The 21485-nt window shown below is 53.1% G+C and overlaps 2 protein-coding genes across 3 annotated transcripts in view; one reads left to right on the forward strand and one right to left on the reverse strand.

Annotated features, from left to right (window-relative positions):
* Positions 1-21485, forward strand: part of LOC144277665 (uncharacterized) — a 36563-nt gene that overhangs the window by 11116 nt on the left and 3962 nt on the right. The gene's annotated exons all lie outside the window — the stretch shown is intronic.
* On the reverse strand, positions 264-9138 carry LOC144277663 (uncharacterized). 2 transcript variants are annotated; one of them, XM_077838599.1, is made up of 4 exons: positions 9027-9138; positions 7270-7373; positions 4014-5170; positions 264-1308 (listed from the first exon to the last, which is right to left on the reverse strand). In XM_077838599.1, exons 2-4 carry the CDS (start codon positions 7337-7339, stop codon positions 1291-1293), a joined length of 1245 nt encoding a protein of 414 aa, XP_077694725.1. In that variant the 5' UTR covers positions 7340-7373; positions 9027-9138; the 3' UTR covers positions 264-1290. The 2 variants fall into 2 exon arrangements, with proteins under 2 accessions (XP_077694725.1, XP_077694724.1); XM_077838598.1 differs by having other exon boundaries at positions 4014-5173.

A 21485-nucleotide genomic window follows, 5' to 3' on the forward strand; every position in this document is an offset into this window, starting at 1 on the left:
CTGGGATTTTTAAACAGGTGATTGACTCATGCCGATGGAGGTGGAGCTAAGGGGCCTGCTACTTCACCTGCAGCAGCTCTGGATGCTGAGCTGGGAGCAGCTGCTGCCCCGCTGACCATACCTGTACCATTAACAGAATTAATGCAATGCCATGGGCAAAGCTATGGGCCCAGGCAGGCCCCCACCGTTACTGCTCTGTCTGTGGGGCAGGGGGAGGAGCAACAGAAAAGCAGAGACCAGTCATATCAATCAAATAAACAGGGTCTGGTTGGTGATAATTGGACGTGTTTTATTAGCTTAAAAGCTGGGTCAGCCGGTGGCTTTCCCAGGTCACAGCTGATCGGGAGGCCAAAACCCCAGCTCATTTGGTCAGTAAATGAAATGACATCTGTGATCTCTGTCACATCCCACCCTGGCAGACAGTGTGGCTGCGTCCCCGGCTAGCGGCAGGACCATATACACAACCCTGCTGGGTCAACTTCACTCAGGCAGTAGACGCTGACCCATTGAGCATCAGGACGCCGAGATCCCAGCCCCGATGCCGACCCCTCTAGGGGTGTCGTGGTGCTGCCCCGTAACCCTCCTTTGTTCTGCTCATTTACCTCCACACCACAGACCCACGCATGCAAGAGGAAAGACGAACAACTGGGCAAATTTTGACACTGAGTCTGGTTCCTTTGCTTTTCACCCTTCTCCTCTGCCTCTCAGCCATCTGTCCAGGCGGCAGCAGCTCACAGAGGTGTTGGGCATACCAGCCAGTCCAGCCTTGCAGTTGATTTTTTTTTTTTAAGTGCCAGGAATATTCTCTCACGCAGTCTTTCTGTTTAAGTCCATGTGGCCTGCTGCTTTAAATCAACGCTTAGAAGAGAAGCTGATTTAACCCACACTCAGAGCTGTGTGCTGGTTCCTTCTCGAGGTAGCTGGGAGGTTATATCAGCACATAACAGCCTTGGCTGAGTGAAGATGCTCTTTTAGCTCGGACAGTGCAGGTCCACGCTTCAAGATACATAAGTCCCAGGTTCAATTCCCCCACCATCCACTAGCACTAGGAAGTCTTTAGTTCTGCCATTCTCGCTTCTCTCCCAAAAAAGAAAACAATCCCTGAGGATAGGAAGTAAGTCAAGAAATAACACAAGAGAAGAGAAGGGGGAAAAAAAAATCTGTACGACGCCCACCATGTTCTGGAGCCTACTTTGATGGAAATACCACAAGTTGGAGGTATGGTTACTTGAGCTTTGAGCTAGCGCCCGGTCTTTACATCTGTGACGCTGTTTCCGCAGTCCAAGTATGTCACAGGCCAGAGTAGCCCTGCGGAGATACAGACAATAGTAACAATTCTTTAGATGTTTAAAAATTCAGCCTGGCCGGTATCATTGGTAACCATCTGGAATACGTCATTTTCCACAAGAGCCTCCTGTTTGCTTGGCAGGATTTGGACATGTATTCTTCAGCCACATCTTTATTATAAGTGAGTAGCGACACGTCTAGTTAAGGTTAATCATAGACTATCAGGGTTGGAAGGGACCTCAGGAGGTATCTAGTCGCACCCCCTGCTCAAAGCAGGACCAATCCCCAATGTTTGCCCCAGATCCCTAAATGGCCCCCTCAAGGATTGAACTCACAACCCTATAAGAAGTGTTTTCAGTTGCTTATAACTTTGCCAGACTTGTGAGCTGAAATTTCCTATGCTGCTAAGATGAGCCAATGGTTACTTACCCTCACTGTTAAAAAAGTGCCTTATTTCTCGTCTGAATTTGTTTCACTTCAACTTCCAGCCACTGGCTCCTGTTATGTAGTTGTCTGCTAGATTGAATAGCCTGCTATGGTCAAATTTTGTTCCCCATGTAGGAACTTCCAGACTGTAATCAATCTCTTTGTTAAGCTAACTAGATTGAGCTCCTTGAGTCTTCACTATAAGGCATGTTTTCTAACCTTTAAGTATTCTCCTAGCTCATCTCTGAACCAGCTCCAATTTATCCACAGCCATCTTGAACTGTGGACAGCAGAACTGGACCCAGGATTCCAGGAGCACGCACCAGACTTGGTAATATTTAAAAACCGGACACTCCAGCCGGAGTGCTGGAACCTCCCTCGCCCCACCTCTTCCCCTGGAGGTCCCTCCCCTGCCCCGCCTCTTCCCCCAAGACCCTGCCCCCATTTGCTCCTCTTCCCCCAGCCCCACCTCGCTCGCTGCTTTTCCCCTCTCCTGTCCTGGGTCAGGTGGGAGGTGGCCCCTGCTGAGTAGGGGCTGGCGCGGGTGATGACCTAGCGCCTCCCTGCCCGCAGTAACTGGACTTTGGGTGTCCGGTCAGTAGCTCTGACCGGACACCGTCAGGCTCCCTTTTTGACTGGACTTTCCAGTTGAAAACCAGACATCTGGCCACCCCCTCGCACCAGTGCCAAACATAAAGATAAAACACCACGACTGTTCCTACTCAAGATTCCCCTGTTTATGCATCCAAGGATTGTATTAGCCAATTGCATCGGGAGCTCATTATCTACCACAACCCCCAAAGCCTTTTCAGAATCACTGCTTCCCGGGAATGAGTCCCCCATCCTGTAACTATGGCCAACAGTCTTTGTTCCCAGAGGTATACATTTACATGTAGTCCTATTATAATGCACATTGTTTGCTTGCATTCAGCTTAGCAAGCGATCCAGCTCGCTCTGTATCAGTAACCTGTCCCCTTCACTGTTAACCACTCCCCCCAGTGTGTGTGTCATCTGCAAACATCATCAGTGATGCTTTTCTATTTTCTGCCAAGACATTGTAAAAATGTGACACAGGTTAGGGCCAAGACTTGATCCCTGCGGGATGCCACTAGACATAGACCCAGTTGATAATGATGATTCCCTGTTTATAGCTACATTTGCAGACCGATCAATCACCCAGGGTTTAAACCATTTAATGTGGGCTGTGTTCATTTTATAGCATTCTAGTTTTCTTAATCAAAATGTCGTACAGTACCAACTCAGACACCTTCCAGGGGTCTCAGTCTGTTACGTCAACACAATTACCTTCATCAATCAAACTTGTACCCTCATCAAAAATATATAGCACATTAGTTTGACAGGATCTATTTTCCATAAACCCATGTTGATGGGCATTAATTATATTACCCTTCTTTAACTCTGTTAATCAAGTCCCATATCAGCCACTCCATTATCTCTATTTCAGGGACCCCCTGCAACACCCCCCTTCACGTCCTCCCACAAGGCCGGGGCTCTATGGGTCCCTCATGACACCGCCAAGCCAGGGGCTCTGTGTGCCCCTTATTCTCCTCTTGCCCCCATGCCAGGGGCTCTGGGTTAATGGGTGTCCCCAATTAACCCTCTATGCCAGGGGCTCTGTGTGCCCCCCCATCTCTCCCTCCCCCCTGCCAGGGGCTCTGTGTGCCCCCCCCATCTCTCCCTACCCCCTGCCAGGAGCTCTGTGTGCCTCCTATCTCTCCCTCCTCCCTGCCAGGGGCTCTGTTTGCCCCTCCATCTCTCCCTACCCCCTGCCAGGAGCTCTGTGTGCCTCCTATCTCTCCCTACCCCCTGCCAGGAGCTCTGTGTGCCCCCCCCATCTCTCCCTCCCCTGTGCCAGGAGCTCTGTGTGCCACCCCATCTCTTCCTCCTCCCTGCCAGGGGCTCTGTGTGCCCCCCCATCTCTCCCTCCCCCGTGCCAGGAGCTCTGTGTGCCTCCTATCTCTCCCTCCTCCCTGCCAGGGGCTCTGTGTGCCCCCCCATCTCTCCCTCCCCCGTGCCAGGAGCTCTGTGTGCCTCCTATCTCTCCCTCCTCCCTGCCAGGGGCTCTGTGTGCCCCCCCATCTCTCCCTCCCCCGTACCAGGAGCTCTGTGTGCCACCCATTCCCCCTTTACTCTACACACCAGGCTCTCTGTGTGCCCCCGTTAGCACCGCCCCCCTGCCAGAGCTTCTCTGTCCCCCCCACCTCGGTGCTGTCCACGCATTTTACCCTGGCTCAAGGCTCAACAACCGCTGCGGTTGTCGCCCCTCCCCCAGAGCTTACGTATTGGTGCTCCTCGGCCACGCGCTCCCCCCGCCGCGCACTGCTCTCGCACGGCGCCTCCTTCTCCGCCCCCCTGTCTCCTCCCGGCCGGGGCACCTCCCCTGCCTGCTCCCCCTCCTGCCGGTGCGTGCGGCGGTGCCGGCTCAGGGTGGCGCTCTGGCTGAAGATGCGGCCGCACTGGGGGCAGGCGAAGGGCTTCTCGCCGGTGTGGACGCGGCAGTGGGCGGCCAGGTGGGGGCGCTGGCTGAAGCGCTTGCCGCACTGGGGGCAGGGGTAGGGCCGCTCGCCGGTGTGGGTGCGCTGGTGCAGGATGGCGGCGGAGCTCTTGCCGAAGGCCTTGCCGCACTGCTCGCAGCGGTAGGGCCGCTCGCCGGTGTGGGTGCGCTGGTGCTTGAGGAGGTTGGAGCTCTGGCTGAAGGCCTTGCCACAGGCCGGGCAGCGGTAGGGCCGCTCGCCGGTGTGGGTGCGCTGGTGGCGGATCAGGGTGGAGCTCTCCCCGAACCCTTTGCCGCACTGGGCGCACTGGAAAGGCTTGTGGCCCAGGTGACCCCGCCGGTGTTTGAGGAGGTTGGAGGTCTGGCTGAAGCTCTGCCCGCACTCGGGGCACTGGTGGGGCCGCTGGCCCCCGTGGGTCTGCCGGTGGGTGCGCAGGTGCTGGCTCTGGGAGAAGCTCTTCCCGCACTGGGTGCAGAGGAAGGGACGCTCGCCCGTGTGGACCCGCTGGTGGGCCAGGAGGTGCTGGCTCTGGGCAAAGGCCTTGCCGCATTCAACGCACCGGTAGGGCTTCTGACCCAGGTGGGCACGACGGTGACGCAGCAAATTCGAGCTCAGGCTGAAGGTTTTCCCGCAGTCGGCACAGGCGCTGGGATGCCGGGATGCCAGTGGGTCTAGGAGATCCCGCTCAGTGGGGTTTTCCCCAGCCCCACACAAGCTCTGCTGGGAGATGTCCCCTCCAGGTCTCCTGGTGGTGACATCTTGGAGATCCCGCTTTGTGGAGTTTTCCAGTGCGGTGGTGGAGGCATGGTGATCCTGCTCCACAGGGTTTCCCCCTGCCCCAGGCTGGATCTGCTGTGAGACGTCCCCTCCAGTTCTCTCTGCTTTCCCAGTGCCTTCCCGCTGCGGGGTCTCCACCTCAGTTTGGCTCAGGATCTGGTGATCTGCTGGAATGAAAAGGAGAATTCAGACATGGCTACAGTGCTCTTTAAAGTACTGACATGGTCCCTGATACTACAATCCCTCTCCCCCACTCCTGATGACCCCAGGATAACTTCCTCACCCCACTCTACCTAAGGTGTTTACTATGGTCCCCATCACCTCTGTATCTGAGCACCTCACACTCTTTAACGCATTTATCCTCACAACCCGTGGCGAGGCAGGGCAGTGCTATTACCTACATTGTACAGATGGGGAAACTGAGGCACAGAAACTAAGGGTATATCTACGTGGCAATAAAAGACCCGTGGCACAGCTGTGGCTGGCAGGGTCAGCTGAGTCAGGCTTGCAGGGCTCAGGCTATGGGGCTAAAAACTGCAGTGTAGATGGTCAGACTTGGGCTGGTTGAAGCCCGACTCTGAATCCCCATAAGGGGGTTGATCTCGGCGCTCAGACTCCAGCCTGAGTCAAACATCTACACTGCAATGTTTAGCCCTGCAGCCTGAGGCCAGTGAGCCCGAGTCAATTGACCCAGGCTCTGATACTTGGTGGCATGGATTGTTTATTGCCGTGTAGACCTTTCCCAAGGGTGCGTTTACGCTGCAGTGTAAACTTGGGCTCAGACTCAGGCTTGCGCCCAACCCCCACTTCCATCTACACACAACTGTCTGACTCAGGCCTGGACCCCAGGACCCCATTGGAGGACGGGTTTGAGCCTGTGGGTCCAGCTGGGACTCGGACCCAAACTCCATCGTTTTGCAGTGAGGACGCAGCTAGACTAGACTCAGACCCTGAGTCAGCCAATCCTATCCCACAGTCCCATGGGCCGGCGTTCTTTGACCTTGCTATCCCAAGAGTAGCCAATGGACTCCCAGGAAATGGAAGCATCCCCCAGTTCAAACAGAGCAGCTCGGCGTTTAACCGTTCCATTTTATTCTGACCCGTGAGCTGCAAATGCCGTGAACCACCTCCTGCGTTTGCACTAGCCACCAAGCAGAAGAAAATCCTTTGCCAAGCCTGCAGCTCCCAGGAGCACAGCCAGATTTTGGAAAATCTCTGGTGCGAGGCGAACAAACCATTCGGTTTTAGTACGAGCACCGGGAATGCCCAGGCCTACCAGGAAATAACGAAGAACGGAGTCACTGGACCAGAGACCGCTGCCTTTCTCCGCTAGATTAAAGAGACCTTCAGTATCCAGTATTTTCTCCCTGGGATGGTACTTTGTACACTGTAATCAAGTCACGTCTGGATGTTCTGTTTGTTAAGTTAAACAGACCTAGCTCTGTCAGTCTCTCACAGTAAGGCATTTTATCCAGCCCCCAACTCACTTTTGTGACTCTCCTCTGCACCCTCTCCAAAGTCTGTTTAAAATGTGGACACCAGCGCTGGATGCAGTCTTCCAGTACCAGTCTCAGCAATGCCATATACCCAGGTAAAATTACCTCCCTACCTTCTCCGTACTCTAATTTTTCCAGCCCTCAAATCACTGTTACTTGTGAACTTCATTCAAATACTCAGACAAGCATTCACCATTCACAGTGGGTGAAATTCACTGCAATGCAGAGGCTCACTCATGACCCATTGAACTACTAGGGCTGAAGGGGGAATTAAGTAGTCCATAGACCCAGTGCTGGCCCCCTGGCCTTGACCGGATTTTACCACTGTGCAACTGGTCACCAAAATCAAATGGTATCATTTCTGTTCTCTGACTGGATAACGTAGCCTTCATTATTGATGTCCACAAAGATTCATAGATTTCAAGGCCAGAAGGGCCCATTGTGATGATCTCTGACTCCGTATGACACATGAAACTAACTTTCTCGCGCCACAAAACTAATCTTAAAAAGAACAGGAGGACTTGTGGCACCTTAGGGACTAACAAATTTATTTGAGCATAAGCTTTCGTGAGCTACAGTCCTCCTTTTCTTTTTGCAGATACAGACTAACACGGCTGCTACTCTGAAAACTAATCTTGTTTCTTAGTTAAACCACACACTCACACACACACACAAAAAATGATTGTAGATCAAGCCTAATAGCCACTTGGGATCCTCCAGAAACAATCCAAACACTCTCCCTCATTCTAGTTCTGATTATTCATTACCTTTGCAGGCACCTCTTGGATTCAGCCATTTGCTGGGGTCCCGGAGAGTTGAGACACAGGGTTCTTCCATGCGAGAGAGGGTGTCAGGATTAGGAACACACCACCTGCAAAAGAAGGGTGGGAGGTAACAGGAGGTGCTGTGACTTGTTAAACATCCGCAGAGCAGTGGCTTATTTATCTATTGGAGGCAGAGCTGGCTGGCAAAATGGATTGTTTGGCTCTCTGGCAAATTCCAAAAAAATGAAAAAGAAAAGATGCTCAGTTTTGGTTGAACAATTTTTGCAAAATTTTTGACAAATTGAAAACACAATCACTGCAGGTTGAACAAAGCAGGTTTGTTTTTCTTTCAAACATTTTTTAATGGTTTTGACGGTTTGAATAAAATTCAGGAAAATGTTGATAAATTGAAACCTTTTGTTTCGAAAATGTCAAAAGGTTTGATTTTTTTCTGAATTTTTTTAGAGGGGTTTTTTTTTTTTGACACAAACAATTTGGCGAAATCGACACAAAACTGTGAAAAGTTTTGGTGTCGCCAATTCTGCATTTTTCACCAGAAATTGGCTGAAAAAATCACCCAAATCTACCAGAAGGCTCTAAGCACCCTAATATAATTAACTGTATAATAAAAACAGTTACATTAAAACCTCACCGGTGTTTAAATAATCAACTCTGTAGAACCTGGGCCAGCCAGCCACCTTCCCCCTTTGTCATCCAGATCTATCCATTGGCTCTCAGCCTTTACTATACTGCAACCCCACCTTACCACCGCCACCATCTAGCCATAGAGGGTGGTCATGAGTCTCTCTGTTCTGATTGCGTCCCTTCTGGGGTTGAGTACACCTGCTGCTCCATAAGGAGCAGTCAGTCCATGAGCAGTTGCTCCAGGGTCCATGTAGCCCTAATGACAGCGTATGACGTGTTTGGCTCTGTGAATGGTCCATAGAGGATAACTACCTGCTATTAATAACAAGTAGCAGAGTTAGGCCTTCAGCTTGGGTGACTGCAGTTCAGTCCTGTGATGCACAGGATCAGGTGTTCAAATCCTGCTAATAAGCAAGGAGAGGAGTTGCTATAACAATACATTTGCCATGGCTGCTTTTTGCATGTCTGGGAGGCTGCAGGTGGTCTAGTGGCTGGGTCCCAGGAGTCCGGAATTCCACTCCCAGAACTGCTACCAAACTGCTGTGCATGACCTTGGGCAAGTCACTTCCCCCACTCGTGCCTCAGTTTCCCTCCCACCCTTTGCCTGTCTTGTCTATTTAGGAGGTGCTCTCTTTGGGACCAGGAGTGTCTCCCGCTCTGGGTCTGGGCAGCACCCGGTACCACAGGTCCCTGAGCGCAGGGCGCTGTTGTAATACACAATCATTTCTGCTTACATCCTTTTTCACCAGTTTCTGCAGCACCTTCCACCGAAGCATCTCAAAGCGTTTACCAGCCCTGCCCCACTGATCCCACACCATCCTGCAGTGTGAGGGCGGCGTTACCATCCCTGCGTTGCTGACAGGGAAACCGAGGCACGGAAAGACTGGCTGGAGGGAACGACAGGGCTGAAGGCTGCATAGCTCCCTCACCCTGTTATCTCTGCTTCAGACAGCTGGACCTCCTCCTTCCTCCTTGCCCCAGCTGCCACCCAGGGCCTGATCCCGCTTCTCCTCTGGCTGCTTGCTCCAGGCAGCAGCCGTCCTCTCCTCTTCCTTTGCTTTTCCCCTCCCCTAGGGCGGCCTCCGCCAGGATCGGATCCTCTCCGCCCCACTCACCGCTCCTGCTGGGGGGTTGCTTGAGTCTCTTGGGCTCTCCGGGCAGAGCGGCGTCCCCGCTGGAGCTGGGGGACCCAGGCAGCAGGGGCTGCCCGCAGCAGAGATCAGACACCGCCAGGATTCAGGCAACAGGAAGGTCCTTGCTGCATTAAATCCCCCCTCCCGCCCCGCACCGGGAGAGCTGGAGGATCTCTATGGGTTTAAGCCTTTAAAAGGGTGAAAACACTTCTAGGGCCAAACTGACCACCCCATGCAGTGGCCAGTGCGCCTGTCCCACCCTTCTGCACCTAACCCCTAGAGCAGGTGGGGGAACTGAGTGAAATACAGGGGCCAGACTGGATGATCTAATGGTCCCTGCTGGCTTCAAGCTATGAAATGGATCCGTGGGGGGAAGGAGGTCAGGGTCTCTGCCCGCCTCCCAACCCTGTTTCTCTTTGCCAGGCCGAAACTTTAAAAGCATGGGAACGGGAAGTTAAAGGGAAAGGACTTTGAGTGCAGCAAAAGAGATTTAGGCTAAATATTAGGAAAAACTGTCTGAGGAGAAGCGGCGATTTTGGAACTCTTATTACTCTCCTTCCGGCAACATATTTTTTCAGGAAGCCCCACTGTGAAAAACCCAAATGGTGTTACATTTTTTGTACCCACCACCTTTCCTTTATTGGCATTTTGAGGGCATTTTTATGGCATTAACAGCTCCTGCAATTTTGTCCCAGGCATCATGATATTTGGTGGTTTTCTTAAAGCCCAAGCTTCTGGAGTCCTGTTATTATGGGAGACTCTCAGCTTTTTTTTTTTTTTTTTAAAGGTACATTTCTAGTCCTGAGGATTGCAGAGAAGAGCTGGGAAACAGGATGCCAAAAGGAGGCAAATAAAAGAACCTCCAAATAATCATAGAATCATAGAATATCCAGGTTGGAAGGGACCTCAGGAGATCATCTAGTCCAACCCCCTGCTCAAAGCAGGACCAATTCCCAATTTTTGCCCCAGACCCCTAAATGGCCCCCTCAAGGATTGAACTCACAACCCTGGGTTTAGTAGGCCAATGCTCAAACCACTTAGCATAATGGTTTAAAGTCATGATTTTTCAGGCCTGAACCATGATTTTTGAACCTGGGGATTTGGCCAGTGCGGATTTCACAAAACAAAGGTTTATCCTGTGCTTAAAGTGACCTGAAAAAAGGGTGGGGAGGTCTAGCAGGACCAACGAGAATCTGACTGGTCAGACAGTGCTTAAAGCGTGCCCCTCAATTACCTGGTTTGGGGTCTGTGACCCCCTGGCAAACCCTCCCCTACCCGCACACATACCTTAACCACTGTGTTTAACGCAGAACCCTCTACTTCAAGCTTGAAAGGAAGGATGGTGTAGTGGTTAGAGCAGTAGCTTAGGCCTGGGAAGACCTGCAATCAATTCTCCACTCTGCCATAGACTTCCTGTGTGGCCTTGAGCGAGTCCCTTAGCCTCTCCATGGCTCCATTTCCCCATCTGTAAAACAGCAACAATAGCCATGCATTCCAGAAGGGGTGGGAAGATCATTGCCGACTGTGCCCAGATACTACGCTGATGGGGGCTAGACCAGTACCTGAGTTAGAAACTGATCTCACAAGCCCTTACGCATGTGCTTAACTTTGTGAAAATGAGTCGCTCTATTAAACTTGACCACAGTTAGGCAGCTGGTTTGCTGAGCGGTGCTGTCTCCTTGCATTCCGTCATCTGGTGTCTCTCGTCTTATATGTAGATGGGCAGAGACCATCTTTTTGTTCTGTGTTTGTACAGCGCCTTGCACAGTGGCATCCCGGTCCACAACTGGGCCTTCTACGCACTACCACAATACACCTAATAAATAATGTACAGTGCCCAGCATAATGTGGCCCTGGTTCCTGACCAAGACTCCTAAGTGCTGCCATAATACACCTAACACAAGTGCAGTAGGGTCCTGGCCTGTGACTGGGGCTCCTCCACACTATGGTATTACAAATAATAAAAAAGAACAAATCAATAAAAACAAGTTCTTTGCAGGTCGAGGGCCTTACCTATCCTACTGCTACCACCTGCCCCATAATATATTTCCAGGGTAAAGTGTTTAAAGCATTATTTTATTCGCACATGGAAGTTCTTCGCTCAGATTTAGAGCCACTGTTTAAAAAAGCCGCAGTGTTTTGGGTGGTGTCGGTTTTTTTCTGGTGGTTTTTCTCCACTCCTCCACCCCTGCCCCACCTTCGCTAAATCTTCCCCAAGACATTCACCCTTGGGCCAAGGCCTGCCCTGGCAAATGTCAGCCCAAGGTGTGTGCAAATTCTGAGCAACCGCAATAGGGAGTTTCGGCGGCAGCAGGCAGGAGTTTTAACGCTGGGGGTTGCTTCGTGATCCAGCCCCGATGCGAGCTGCCCTGGAGCCGCTGCCGCGCTGAGATTTCATGCGCCACCTTAGGGGAGCCCCATATCCGATTGATCCCACAGTAAATAGTTAATGCCCCCCACCAGTGCCTTCAGGGCTCTAACCCTGGAGCGGGTAGGTCTGCCAGCTCCCAGCGATCACAGCCGGGGGGATTGGATAACGGAGGGACCTTCCTGTTCCCAGCCACTCATTTAATCCTGCTCTCGGAGCCTGACAGCTGGGAGCTCCTGGATCCCCATCGGAGACACCCCGAATCAGTTGCTTTCCCCAGCTGGAGCGGCGAGTTGGGAAGGTGCAAGGAGCGGCAGCCCCCGGGGAGGGGCAGAAACCAACAACGGAGGTGAGGAAGGGCTGGGATTAGAGGGCCAGAGCCTGGCGCGTTGCTGGGGATGGAGAGAGGGGAAGATCCGGTCAGCGGGGGCGGCTGCGGCGGCTGGAGAGCTACCCGCTGAGCGCGTGGGAATCCGGGCCCGCTGGGGTTGAGAGCAGTGGGTGGCTGGTGTCACCTGGGACCAGCCAGGCCCAGCCGCACCTTCCTGCGGATGATTCATCGCCGCGTTGTTCTCCGTGGTGCCTTCCAAACCGTGCAATCAGTTACTGCAGGCGGGAGAAATTATGTGGCCTTATAAAACTCGGAGTGATTATTAAAGGCTTTGCGGTAACGCCCAGCGGGCCCAACTGAGAGCAGGGCTGGGTGGGCGCTGCCTGGGCAGCCCCTGCCCCAAAGAGCCCCCCTCCTAAACAGACCAAGGGTGGAGGGGAAATCGAGGCACGGGAGGGGAGGGTAGCTTGCCCAAGGTCAAGCAGGAGGTCAGTGGCAGGGAGGGGAATAGAGCCTGTATCTCCAGTGCCTTGGATGCTGATTGTGTGTGGGTGCAAAACTCTGGCTGAGTGCTGCTTGAAAGGGACCTGTAAAGGGCTTAAATATATGGGCTTCTTTATTGGTAGCCTGAGGAACAGCAGGATTGCATTCTCAGCTCTGCCATTGGCCTGCTGCATGGCCTTGGGCAACTCACTTCATTGCTCTGTGCCTCAGTTTCCCCACCTGTCCATGGGGAATCTCTCTTTTGTAGAGTGCTTTGAAATTTGCTGATGTAACATGCAAAGTATTCTTATGGTAAGGTATGGGGTAACCAGAGTGCTGTGTTCCTCTGAAAATCTGGCCCTTAGAGTTGGTGCCGCTCTATCTTGAAAATGAGTTTGACGTTCAGAAGGAACCATTCACAGGTGTGGCGTTGAGCTGGCTGAGTGTGTTTTGTTTTGTTTTTTCTCATCAAAACTTTTTTTTAAAAAACAAACTTTTTAGGACTGACGTGTAAATTTATACTGCCAAAGAGTGAATTTTGGTCAGACATTTCTGGTTCTTCATTGTGAAAGAGGAGAGAAAGGAAGGAAAACAAAAAACCAGGAATTGGCTATTTTTTGGTCAAAATATTTGGATTTTGAAAACTAAATTCCCTTTCCTACAACCAGATTCCCCCCGCCCCCCCCCCCCCAAAAGTATTCCTTGTTTTTTAACTAAAAAGATTGTTGGAAAGTTTGGAGAATAAAACCAGAAGTATTAGAACTTTCCTGCCAACCTTTTCCTACCTCATCTAGTTCTGAGTCTGCTTGAGCCTAATTTTAAAGCCTGACCTGAACCGAGAACGTTCGGTTATTTTTAGAACCAAACTGACCCAAACCCGATACTTCCCCCAAAACTTATGTCAGCACTGCTGCCGCCCCATCCCTGGGGCTAGGCCAGTGGGAGCGTCCCGTTCCTTGTGCCCGCCATCTGTCTGCAGCCAGCTCTGGGGGGTAGTCAGCATGCTCCCTCTGCAGTGCCCTCAGAGCTCAGGGAGGTGCTGTTGGCCATCAGGAGTAGGGTACGCTCCCACTGCCGTGTTAACCCCACCAGCAGAATGAGGTTGACCTGACCTGATCGGAGAAGACATGACCTGACCTCAAGAGGGTAGGGGTTTTTTTAGAGACATCCTGAACCTGACACTGTCCCCATCGGGTTTGGGTCAGGCTGCAGTCAGGCTCTGCGTTTGACTCCATCCTGAGACCGTGAGAGCTGCAGGTAACAGCATGGCATCACTGAACCCTTCCCCGTCATTTCTGTATCAAGCCCACAAATCCTGGATCTTCTCATGTTGTGTGCCTCAGAAAACCACTGCGGTTATGACCCAAGTGAAAATTTCTGCCCCAAAGTGCTAATGCTTCCAAAAATAAATAACTAAGGAGTACTTTCTTTTTTCCTAGTGAGAAAAGTACCTTATCGTCCCTTCTCATCCTCTTCACAAATGCCTGAACTGGCTTTGCTAAACTGTTCCTAAAAAAATTAATTGGACCTGGATGATTTCAGCTTAAAGGTCGGAGCAACTGGAAAATGGTGATTATCATGCAAACACACAAGCCTGGCCTACACAGGTTTTGTACCAATACAATTATGTCTGTCTATTTAAGGTACTTATCTGGTTCCCATTACTCTAGTGTCTGAGCAATATAATTATACCAATAGCATCCCAAGTGTGAATGCAGTTACAGGGGTATGGAATGGCTGACATATGAGAAGAGATTAATAAGACTTTGCACTCACATACAATCAGGATCCCAGGCAATGGAGATACAGTCTCTATTCCCCTCGCTGCCACTGACCGAGATTAATAAGACGGCGGCTTTTCAGTTGGGAAAAGAGATGACTAAGGGGGGATATGATAGAGGGCTATAAAATCATGATTGGTGTGGAGAAAGTAAATAAGGAAGTGTTATTTACTCATAACACGAGAACTAGGGATCACCAAATGAAATTAATAGGCAGCAGGCTTAAAACAAACAAAAGGAAGTGTTTTTTCACACAATGCACAGTCAACCTGTGGAACTCCCTGCCAGAGGATTTTGTGAAGGCCAAGACTATAACCAGGTTCAAAAAAGAACTAGATAAGTTCATGGAGGATAGGTCCATCAATGGCTATTAGCCAGGATGGGCAGGGATGGTGTCCCTAGCCTCTGTTTGCTAAAAGCTGGGAATGGGTGACAAGGGATGGATCACTTGATTACCTGTTCTGTTCATTCCCTCTGGGGCACCTGGCACTGGCCACTGTCAGAAGACAGAATACTGGGCTAGTGGGCCATTGATCTGACCCAGTATGGCCGTTCTTATACAGGTATGATGTATTCCCCATCCCACTTGGGAATAGCTGTACTTGTATAACTGCATCCACCCTAGGTAGGCTGTACCTCTTTAATTATACCGGCATAAAGTGGTACATTTTGTGTGTGGACGAGTCAGATTTTCAGATGACCTCAGCACCAGAGCGAGGAGCCAGTTTTACAAAAGAGCTCAGTGCACACGGTGCTTAACTCTTCTGAAAATCTGATCCTTGTTTAGGAGCATAAAATGAATCTGACCATTTTGAAAATCTGGCCCTTGTAGCTAAAGTCTGGTCTATGCTTAAAAGTTATATTGGCAGAGCTGCGAAAGAACCACAGCCCTGACCCACAGCCCTAAACCACAAAACCCCAAGCATAGACGCAGCTCTGTCAGCAGAAGAGGACTTCTGTCAGCTACTGTCGTTCGGGGAGGTGGTGTTCCTACACCAGCAGAAAAACTCCTTCTGTCGGGCCCAGTCTACACCTCCAAGTTAGGTCAACCTGGCTAAGTCTCTCAGGGATGTGGGAAAAATTCACGCCGCTGAGAGATGTAGTTAAGCCGACCTAAGCCCTGGTGTAAATACTGCTAGGTGGATTGAAGAATTCTTCCCTAGACCTAGCTACTGCCTGTCGAGGAGGTGGATTAACTACAATGATAGGCGAAACCTCTTCCATAGCCGCAGCAAGTGTCTACACTACAGCAGCACAGCTGCAGCCACGTCGGTGTAGTGCTGGTAGTGTAGACACAACCTCAAGTGTAGGCTCCATAGTGTAGCCAGAGCCTAACACCGCCTATGTGCAACCGGATTTTACGGTGGGAGGGGGCTGAGAAGCACTCCCACCGAGAAAGTTTGCAACCCAACACCCCAGTTGCTTTCCCTGTCCAAATTGTCTCCGTAGTGATTTAAGGTAAGGGTGTTGGACACCTGACCCCTGGGCCAGGCCAGGTTAGCCTGGTGTATTTATGCTCATGTGGGTGAGACATGTTCAGAATCTAAGCTTTTGTGTTAACCACAAACCTTAAGTTTCTAGCTCTCATGAGTGTGAAGATAAATTTCTGAGCTTGAACCACGTGTAACCCAATGTAGTGATGTCTGCAGACAACCTGAAACGTTGGCTCTGAAGAGTGTGAACCTCCCATTCTCCATTTGTAACATTTGAGTGTTAACACTGGTGCCTAATGATGACTCATTTAAAATGTCAATGTTAACCCTTCATTGTCGAGTATTAGCCCAGATGGGATGTGAAAGGGGGGTGGGGTTAAACCCAGTGGGAGGACTGAGATTTGCTGCAGGGAAGAAAGGAGTGAGACAAGGAAAGGAGAGAAAGAAAAAGAGGAAGGACGATGGAGAAGGAAGAGAAGCAAAAGGTAGGAGTAGCAGCAGATTTCCGCCACTGAGGAGTCCTGCATGTGTTAGTAAAACACTGAGCACTTTATAGTGACCGCTGAGGTGGGCCATATCACTGTCTTTGTGCAAACGTCCCATGGGTGTCACTTGGAGGTAGATGTGGAGCTTCTGTTCTCCCTGTCTCATGACACAAAAACAGGGGGACACTTAATAACACGAAAGATAGTTGAATTCAGAACTGAGCAGAAGAAATACTTTTCCTCACATGCCACGTCGTTAGCCTGCAGAACTCACTGCCACAAGAAATTAGCAAGATGCCAAAAGGACTGGAACATTTCTGTGACTAAGAAGAGTTGACTGTTGAAATTGTGGAAAGGATATTAAACCCAGAGCTTGATTAGAGGCCAGGAGGAGACCTAAAATTGAGGGGCAGATTATCCCACAAACACCTTCCTCTGGGGCATCTGGCACTGGCCAGTGTCTGAGATTAGGACAGTGGGCTAGAGGGTCTGATTCAGCCTGGCAATTCCTAGGTAGCTCTGCTGGGATTGAGAGGTGTGTGTGTGTGTGGGGGGGTGACCAACTAGCAACAGAGCAGGGCAACTAGCAACAGTGAAAAAACAGGGCAGGGGGTGGGGGGGCAACAGGCGCCTATATAAGAAAATGTCCCAAAAAACAGGACTGTCCTTTTAAAATGAGACATCTGGTCACCCTATTGTGTGTGTGTGTGTCCGTCCATCCAGGCCCATAAATTAGGGATGAAGATTTGTCAAAGGTGTCAAGAGGACTTGGAGTGATGGGTGGGAGCTGGGGAACCTGGGAGTTGAGGGGGCGGGGGTGTTGTCGACAGGAGGTTGCTGGGAGTTGGGGGCCAGACGGGGAAGTTGGGGGAGTTTGGTGAGAGTTAGGTGTGTGTGGGGGGGGGGGGCGAAGTCAGTGTGAGATGGGGGGTGGGAAGCTGGGTCCTTAATGCCCTTTTGTGTCTTGAAAAAATCCCCTACTAAAATATGGCTTCAGCCTCCTGGACCCTCCCCCCCAGAGCCTGACCCCTTTCTTCCCCCCCCCCCCGACCACAGAACGGAGCCTGACCCCCCCCCCGCCCCATAGAGCCTGACCTCCCCCCCGGCCGCGGAGCGGAGCCTGACCCCCCCCCCCCCCCGCCCCATAGAGCCTGACCTCGCCCGGCCGTGGAGCGGAGCCTGACCCCCCCTGTAGAGCCTGACCTCCCCCGGCCGCGGAGCGGAGCCTGACCCCCCCCGCCCCATAGAGCCTGACCTCCCCCGGCCGCGGAGCGGAGCCTGACCCCCCGCCCCATAGAGCCTGACCTCCCCCGGCCGCGGAGCGGAGCCTGACCCCCCCCCGTAGAGCCTGACCTCCCCCGGCCGCGGAGCGGAGCCTGACCCCCCGCCCCATAGAGCCTGACCTCCCCCGGCCGCGGAGCGGAGCCTGACCCCCCGCCCCATAGAGCCTGACCTCCCCCGGCCGCGGAGCGGAGCCTGACCCCCCGCCCCATAGAGCCTGACCTCCCCCGGCCGCGGAGCGGAGCCTGACCCCCCCCCCCCGCCCCATAGAGCCTGACCTCCCCCGGCCGCGGAGCGGAGCCTGACCCCCCGCCCCATAGAGCCTGACCTCCCCCGGCCGCGGAGCGGAGCCTGACCCCCCGCCCCATAGAGCCTGACCTCCCCCGGCCGCGGAGCGGAGCCTGACCCCCCGCCCCATAGAGCCTGACCCCCCCGGCCGCGGAGCGGAGCCTGACCCCCCGCCCCATAGAGCCTGACCTCCCCCGGCCGCGGAGCGGAGCCTGACCCCCCCCCCCGCCCCATAGAGCCTGACCTCCCCCGGCCGCGGAGCGGAGCCTGACCCCCCGCCCCATAGAGCCTGACCCCCCCGGCCGCGGAGCGGAGCCTGGCCCCTCCCCCCCACCATAGAGCCTGACCTCCCCCGGCCGCGGAGCGGAGCCTGACCCCCCCCGCCGCCCCATAGAGCCTGACCTCCCCCGGCCGCGGAGCGGAGCCTGACCCCCCCGGCCGCGGAGCGGAGCCTGGCCCCTCCCCCCCACCATAGAGCCGCGGCTCCGCCCGTTCCTAGAGCTCTCCAGGAAATGCGGGGGGCGGGGAGCGGGTGGCCGCGCAGGGACCTTCCTGTTCCCAGCAGCCCCCGCACCTGGCTGCGCCCGAGCCCGGGCCGAGCGGTGAGCGGCGGAGGGGGCTGGGCCGGGAACGGGGGCACCAGCGCGGCTGGGGGCCCCGATCCGGGCAGCCAGCGGGGAGCGATCCGAGCAGGGGGAGGGCAATGGGGGGGGTCCTGATCCTGGCACCTCGGGGTGGGGGTGGGGGCGAGATCCGGGCAGCTGGGGGGTTATGGGCGGGGGGGTCGGTCCTGATCCTGGCACCTGGGGTCGGGGCTCGATTTGCGGGCAGCTGGGGGGGTCCTGATCCTGGCGGCTCGGGTGGGGGGGCGAGATCCGGGCAGCTGCGGGGGGGTCCTGATCCTGGGGGCGGGGCGCGATTTGCGGGCAGCTGGGGGGTGATTGGGGGGGGGGTCCTGATCCTGGCAGCTCGGGTGGAGGGGCGAGATCCAGGCAGCTGGGGGGCGATGGGGGGGGTGTGTGTGTCCTGATCTGGGCAGCTGGGTGTCGGGGGGGGGGGGGGGAGAGATCCATGGCTGCCTGGCCCCTGAGCCCAGATGGGACTCGGGGCCCCTGCCCCCTGAGTTTGAGAGCAGTGGGTGGCTAATGTCTGCTGGGACCTGCCAGCTCTCTCCCTCCCTGCCAGGGGATGATTCACCGCCACTTTGTTCTCCTTTACCAACTTTGCCATCAGTTACCGGAGGGGGAAGAAATTGTTCCGTTGGGTGCACACAACTGCAGGCAGTTGCGACACTCCGGGTGAGCCTTTGGGTTGACAGGCTTCAGAGGAGCAGCCGGGTCAGTCTGTATCCGCAACAAGAACAGGAGGACTTGTAGCACCTTAGAGACGAACACACTTATTAGAGCATAAGCTTTTGTGAGCTACAGCTCGCTTCATCGGATGCAGTCTCTAAAAACCAGGCTCCTTTCCTCCCTCAAACCCAGCTGATCTGTCCCAAGTGACGTTGCTCTTTACCAGGATTGTCCCCTCCATCTCCCAGCTGGTAAAGCTGCCAGGAACAGGTATTTCAGCCTTAAGGCATCTCCTTACAATAGGAAGGAACAGGAGGGAGATGTGATCTCAGTTGGGGAGGGGGGTCTCTGGGCACTCCAGCAGTGCAAACCAGAACAACAGCAAACTAAGGCATTAGTTCTGTTTAAAACAAAAATTGTGACTTTGTAAGAATTTTTTTTTTACTTTTTTAATAATTTTTTTTTGAAAGCTCTGAAAACAGGCCCCATTTCCTGAAGGACTGATCCACCCCCACAAACCACTTCCCTTGTAAGAACTTAATATTGGTATCGCAGTAGAACCTCGGAGCTGTAGTCACAGATCAGGACCATGTTGCACTAGGTGCTGTACAAACAGGGATGGTCCCTGCCCTAGAGACTGTGTTTTGGATTATTTTGTCCCCCCTCCCTCTCCCCGGATTTTCTTTTTTTCAGGTTGAATCTTCAGTTTAAAAGAGAATTTGTGTTGGCACAAGAACAAGTGGGGAGAAACTGGCCAGAAATAATTTCTGGCTGGAGATCCGAAGAAGGTTTCTAACCGTCAGAGGAGGGAGGTTCTGGAATTGCCCCTCCATGACTCCTAGCGGGAGGCTAACACCTTAACGAGCTTAAAGCTGGAGCTTGATACATTTATGAACAGGATTGTATGACTGGTCTGCCTGCGGTAACAAGGGACTGGCCTCTGTGACTCAGGAGGTCCCTTCCAGTCCTGTGTTCCAAAGAGAAGTGACTGGATCGTACCTTACTAAAAAGCCTCATGTCATAATATCCTCCCCCCCGGAACAGAGCCGCGGGGGCCTCAAGCTGGACTCCCGAAGACCGAGGCCCTCAAAATCAGTAGCTGCTTTGTGGAAGATGTTGACTTCAGTTCTTAGGAGCAGGGAGTGAAAACTCTGGGCTGGATTCTCCCCCCTCCCCAGTTTTCTGCGGCTGTCTCTCTAGAGCAGGGGTCGGCAACCTTTCAGGAGCAGCAGGCCGAGTCTTCATTTATTCACTCTAATTTAAGGTGTCGCGTGCCAGTCATACACTTGAACATTTCTCAGTGGTCTCTTTCTGTAAGTCTATAATATGTAACTAAACTATTGTTGTATGTAAAGTAAATGAGGTTTTTAAGAAGCTTCATTTAAAGTTAAATTAAAATGCAGAGCCCCCCAGACCGGTGGCCAGGACCCGGGCAGTGTGAGTGCCGCTGAAAACCAGCTCGGGTGCTATAGATTGCCTACCCCTGGTCTAGAGACTTCAGTGCAGTCCCTCCTGACTCACCCTCGTGTAGATGACTAGGAGAGGAAGGGGGACTAGCGCACTAGCCTGGATCTCCAGAGCCCTGGGTTCAGTTCCTTGCTCTGCCACAGACTTCCTGCCTGACCCCTCGGACCAGTCACTTAGCTGCTCCATGCCTCAGTTTCCCCATCTGTAAAATGGGGCCAAGGACTGTGTGACCTCATTTGCCAAGCCCATTGAGCTATTTAAGAGCTAAGTATTCTATCTCCCTGTGCCCCAGTTGCAATGAGACTCATGCCCCCCACAACCCCAGAGCGGTGTGAGAAGGATATAAGCTGCTGTACTGCTGATGACCAGGTAATGATAAGGGTTCTTACTTGCTTTGCTTTCTCCATTAGGTCTTCAAGTGCATCCAGCCACAGCAACACAGTGCAGAGAGAGGGGGGCAAGGTGGGAAAATAGCCTTTGAATTGCCACGGCGCCGCCTGCTTTGGAAACCCCGACCCACGCCTCTCGGAGTGCAGGTAACGGTGCAGAGATGTCCCACTGTCCCTTTACAGCACATGCCTGTTAGAGGAACCCTGGCATGGGAGTGTCAGGTTGGGCTAAAACGAACAGGAGTTGGGGTGACTGAATTCCCCAGGCAGCTCTGGGGAGCAATCGCAGCCTTGGCACCTAGATTACCTGGGCGGTGGCGCTCTATACCTGTGGCTGGCAATGCCTGTTGCTTAGAACAGGGATGGTGCAACACTGGGAACTAGACACATGGGTCTGGGTTTTCAGGGGCTCAACACCCGAAAGCGAGGTTGGGTTTTCCAAGAGTGTTCCTGAGCTCTGAAAATAATGGTGCCGAAACGGGAACTGAGCTAGCCCACGGTGGGGTTAGCTAGTCTGTGTCTCACTAGCCCATGTAATACGCTTTGCCCGGGCTCCTTACCGACGGGTCAGATGTTTCCTCGCCTTCCTGCTGAAACAGTTCTGTGAAGCGTTAACCTGAGATCTCAGGAGAAGCTCCTAGAAGAGCTAGATTTGCACTGGGATGCAATCAAAGCCCTTCAAAGGAAGGAGGGATGGCTTAGTGGTCAGGGCAGCAGCCTGGAGATCTGGGTTCAGTTCCCTGCTCTGCCACTGACCTTGGGCAAAGTCACTTAGGGCCAGATTTTTCTAGGAAATTCAGGCACCTGATGGCTAAGAAGTGCTTCAGCTGGTCGGCACTCGCC

This window comes from Eretmochelys imbricata, chromosome 20 (genome assembly GCF_965152235.1).
Source record: "Eretmochelys imbricata isolate rEreImb1 chromosome 20, rEreImb1.hap1, whole genome shotgun sequence".
Lineage (NCBI taxonomy): Eukaryota > Metazoa > Chordata > Testudines > Cheloniidae > Eretmochelys > Eretmochelys imbricata.

Bases quoted from the DNA above. Each gene is read 5' to 3' on its own strand.
- LOC144277663 (XM_077838598.1), bottom strand. From the start codon at position 7,339: ATGGAAGAACCCTGTGTCTCAACTCTCCGGGACCCCAGCAAATGGCTG. The intron at 5,174-7,269 runs GTAATGAATAAT...TTTTCATTCCAG, and splicing joins TCCAAGAGGTGCCTGCAAAG to CAGATCACCAGATCCTGAGC.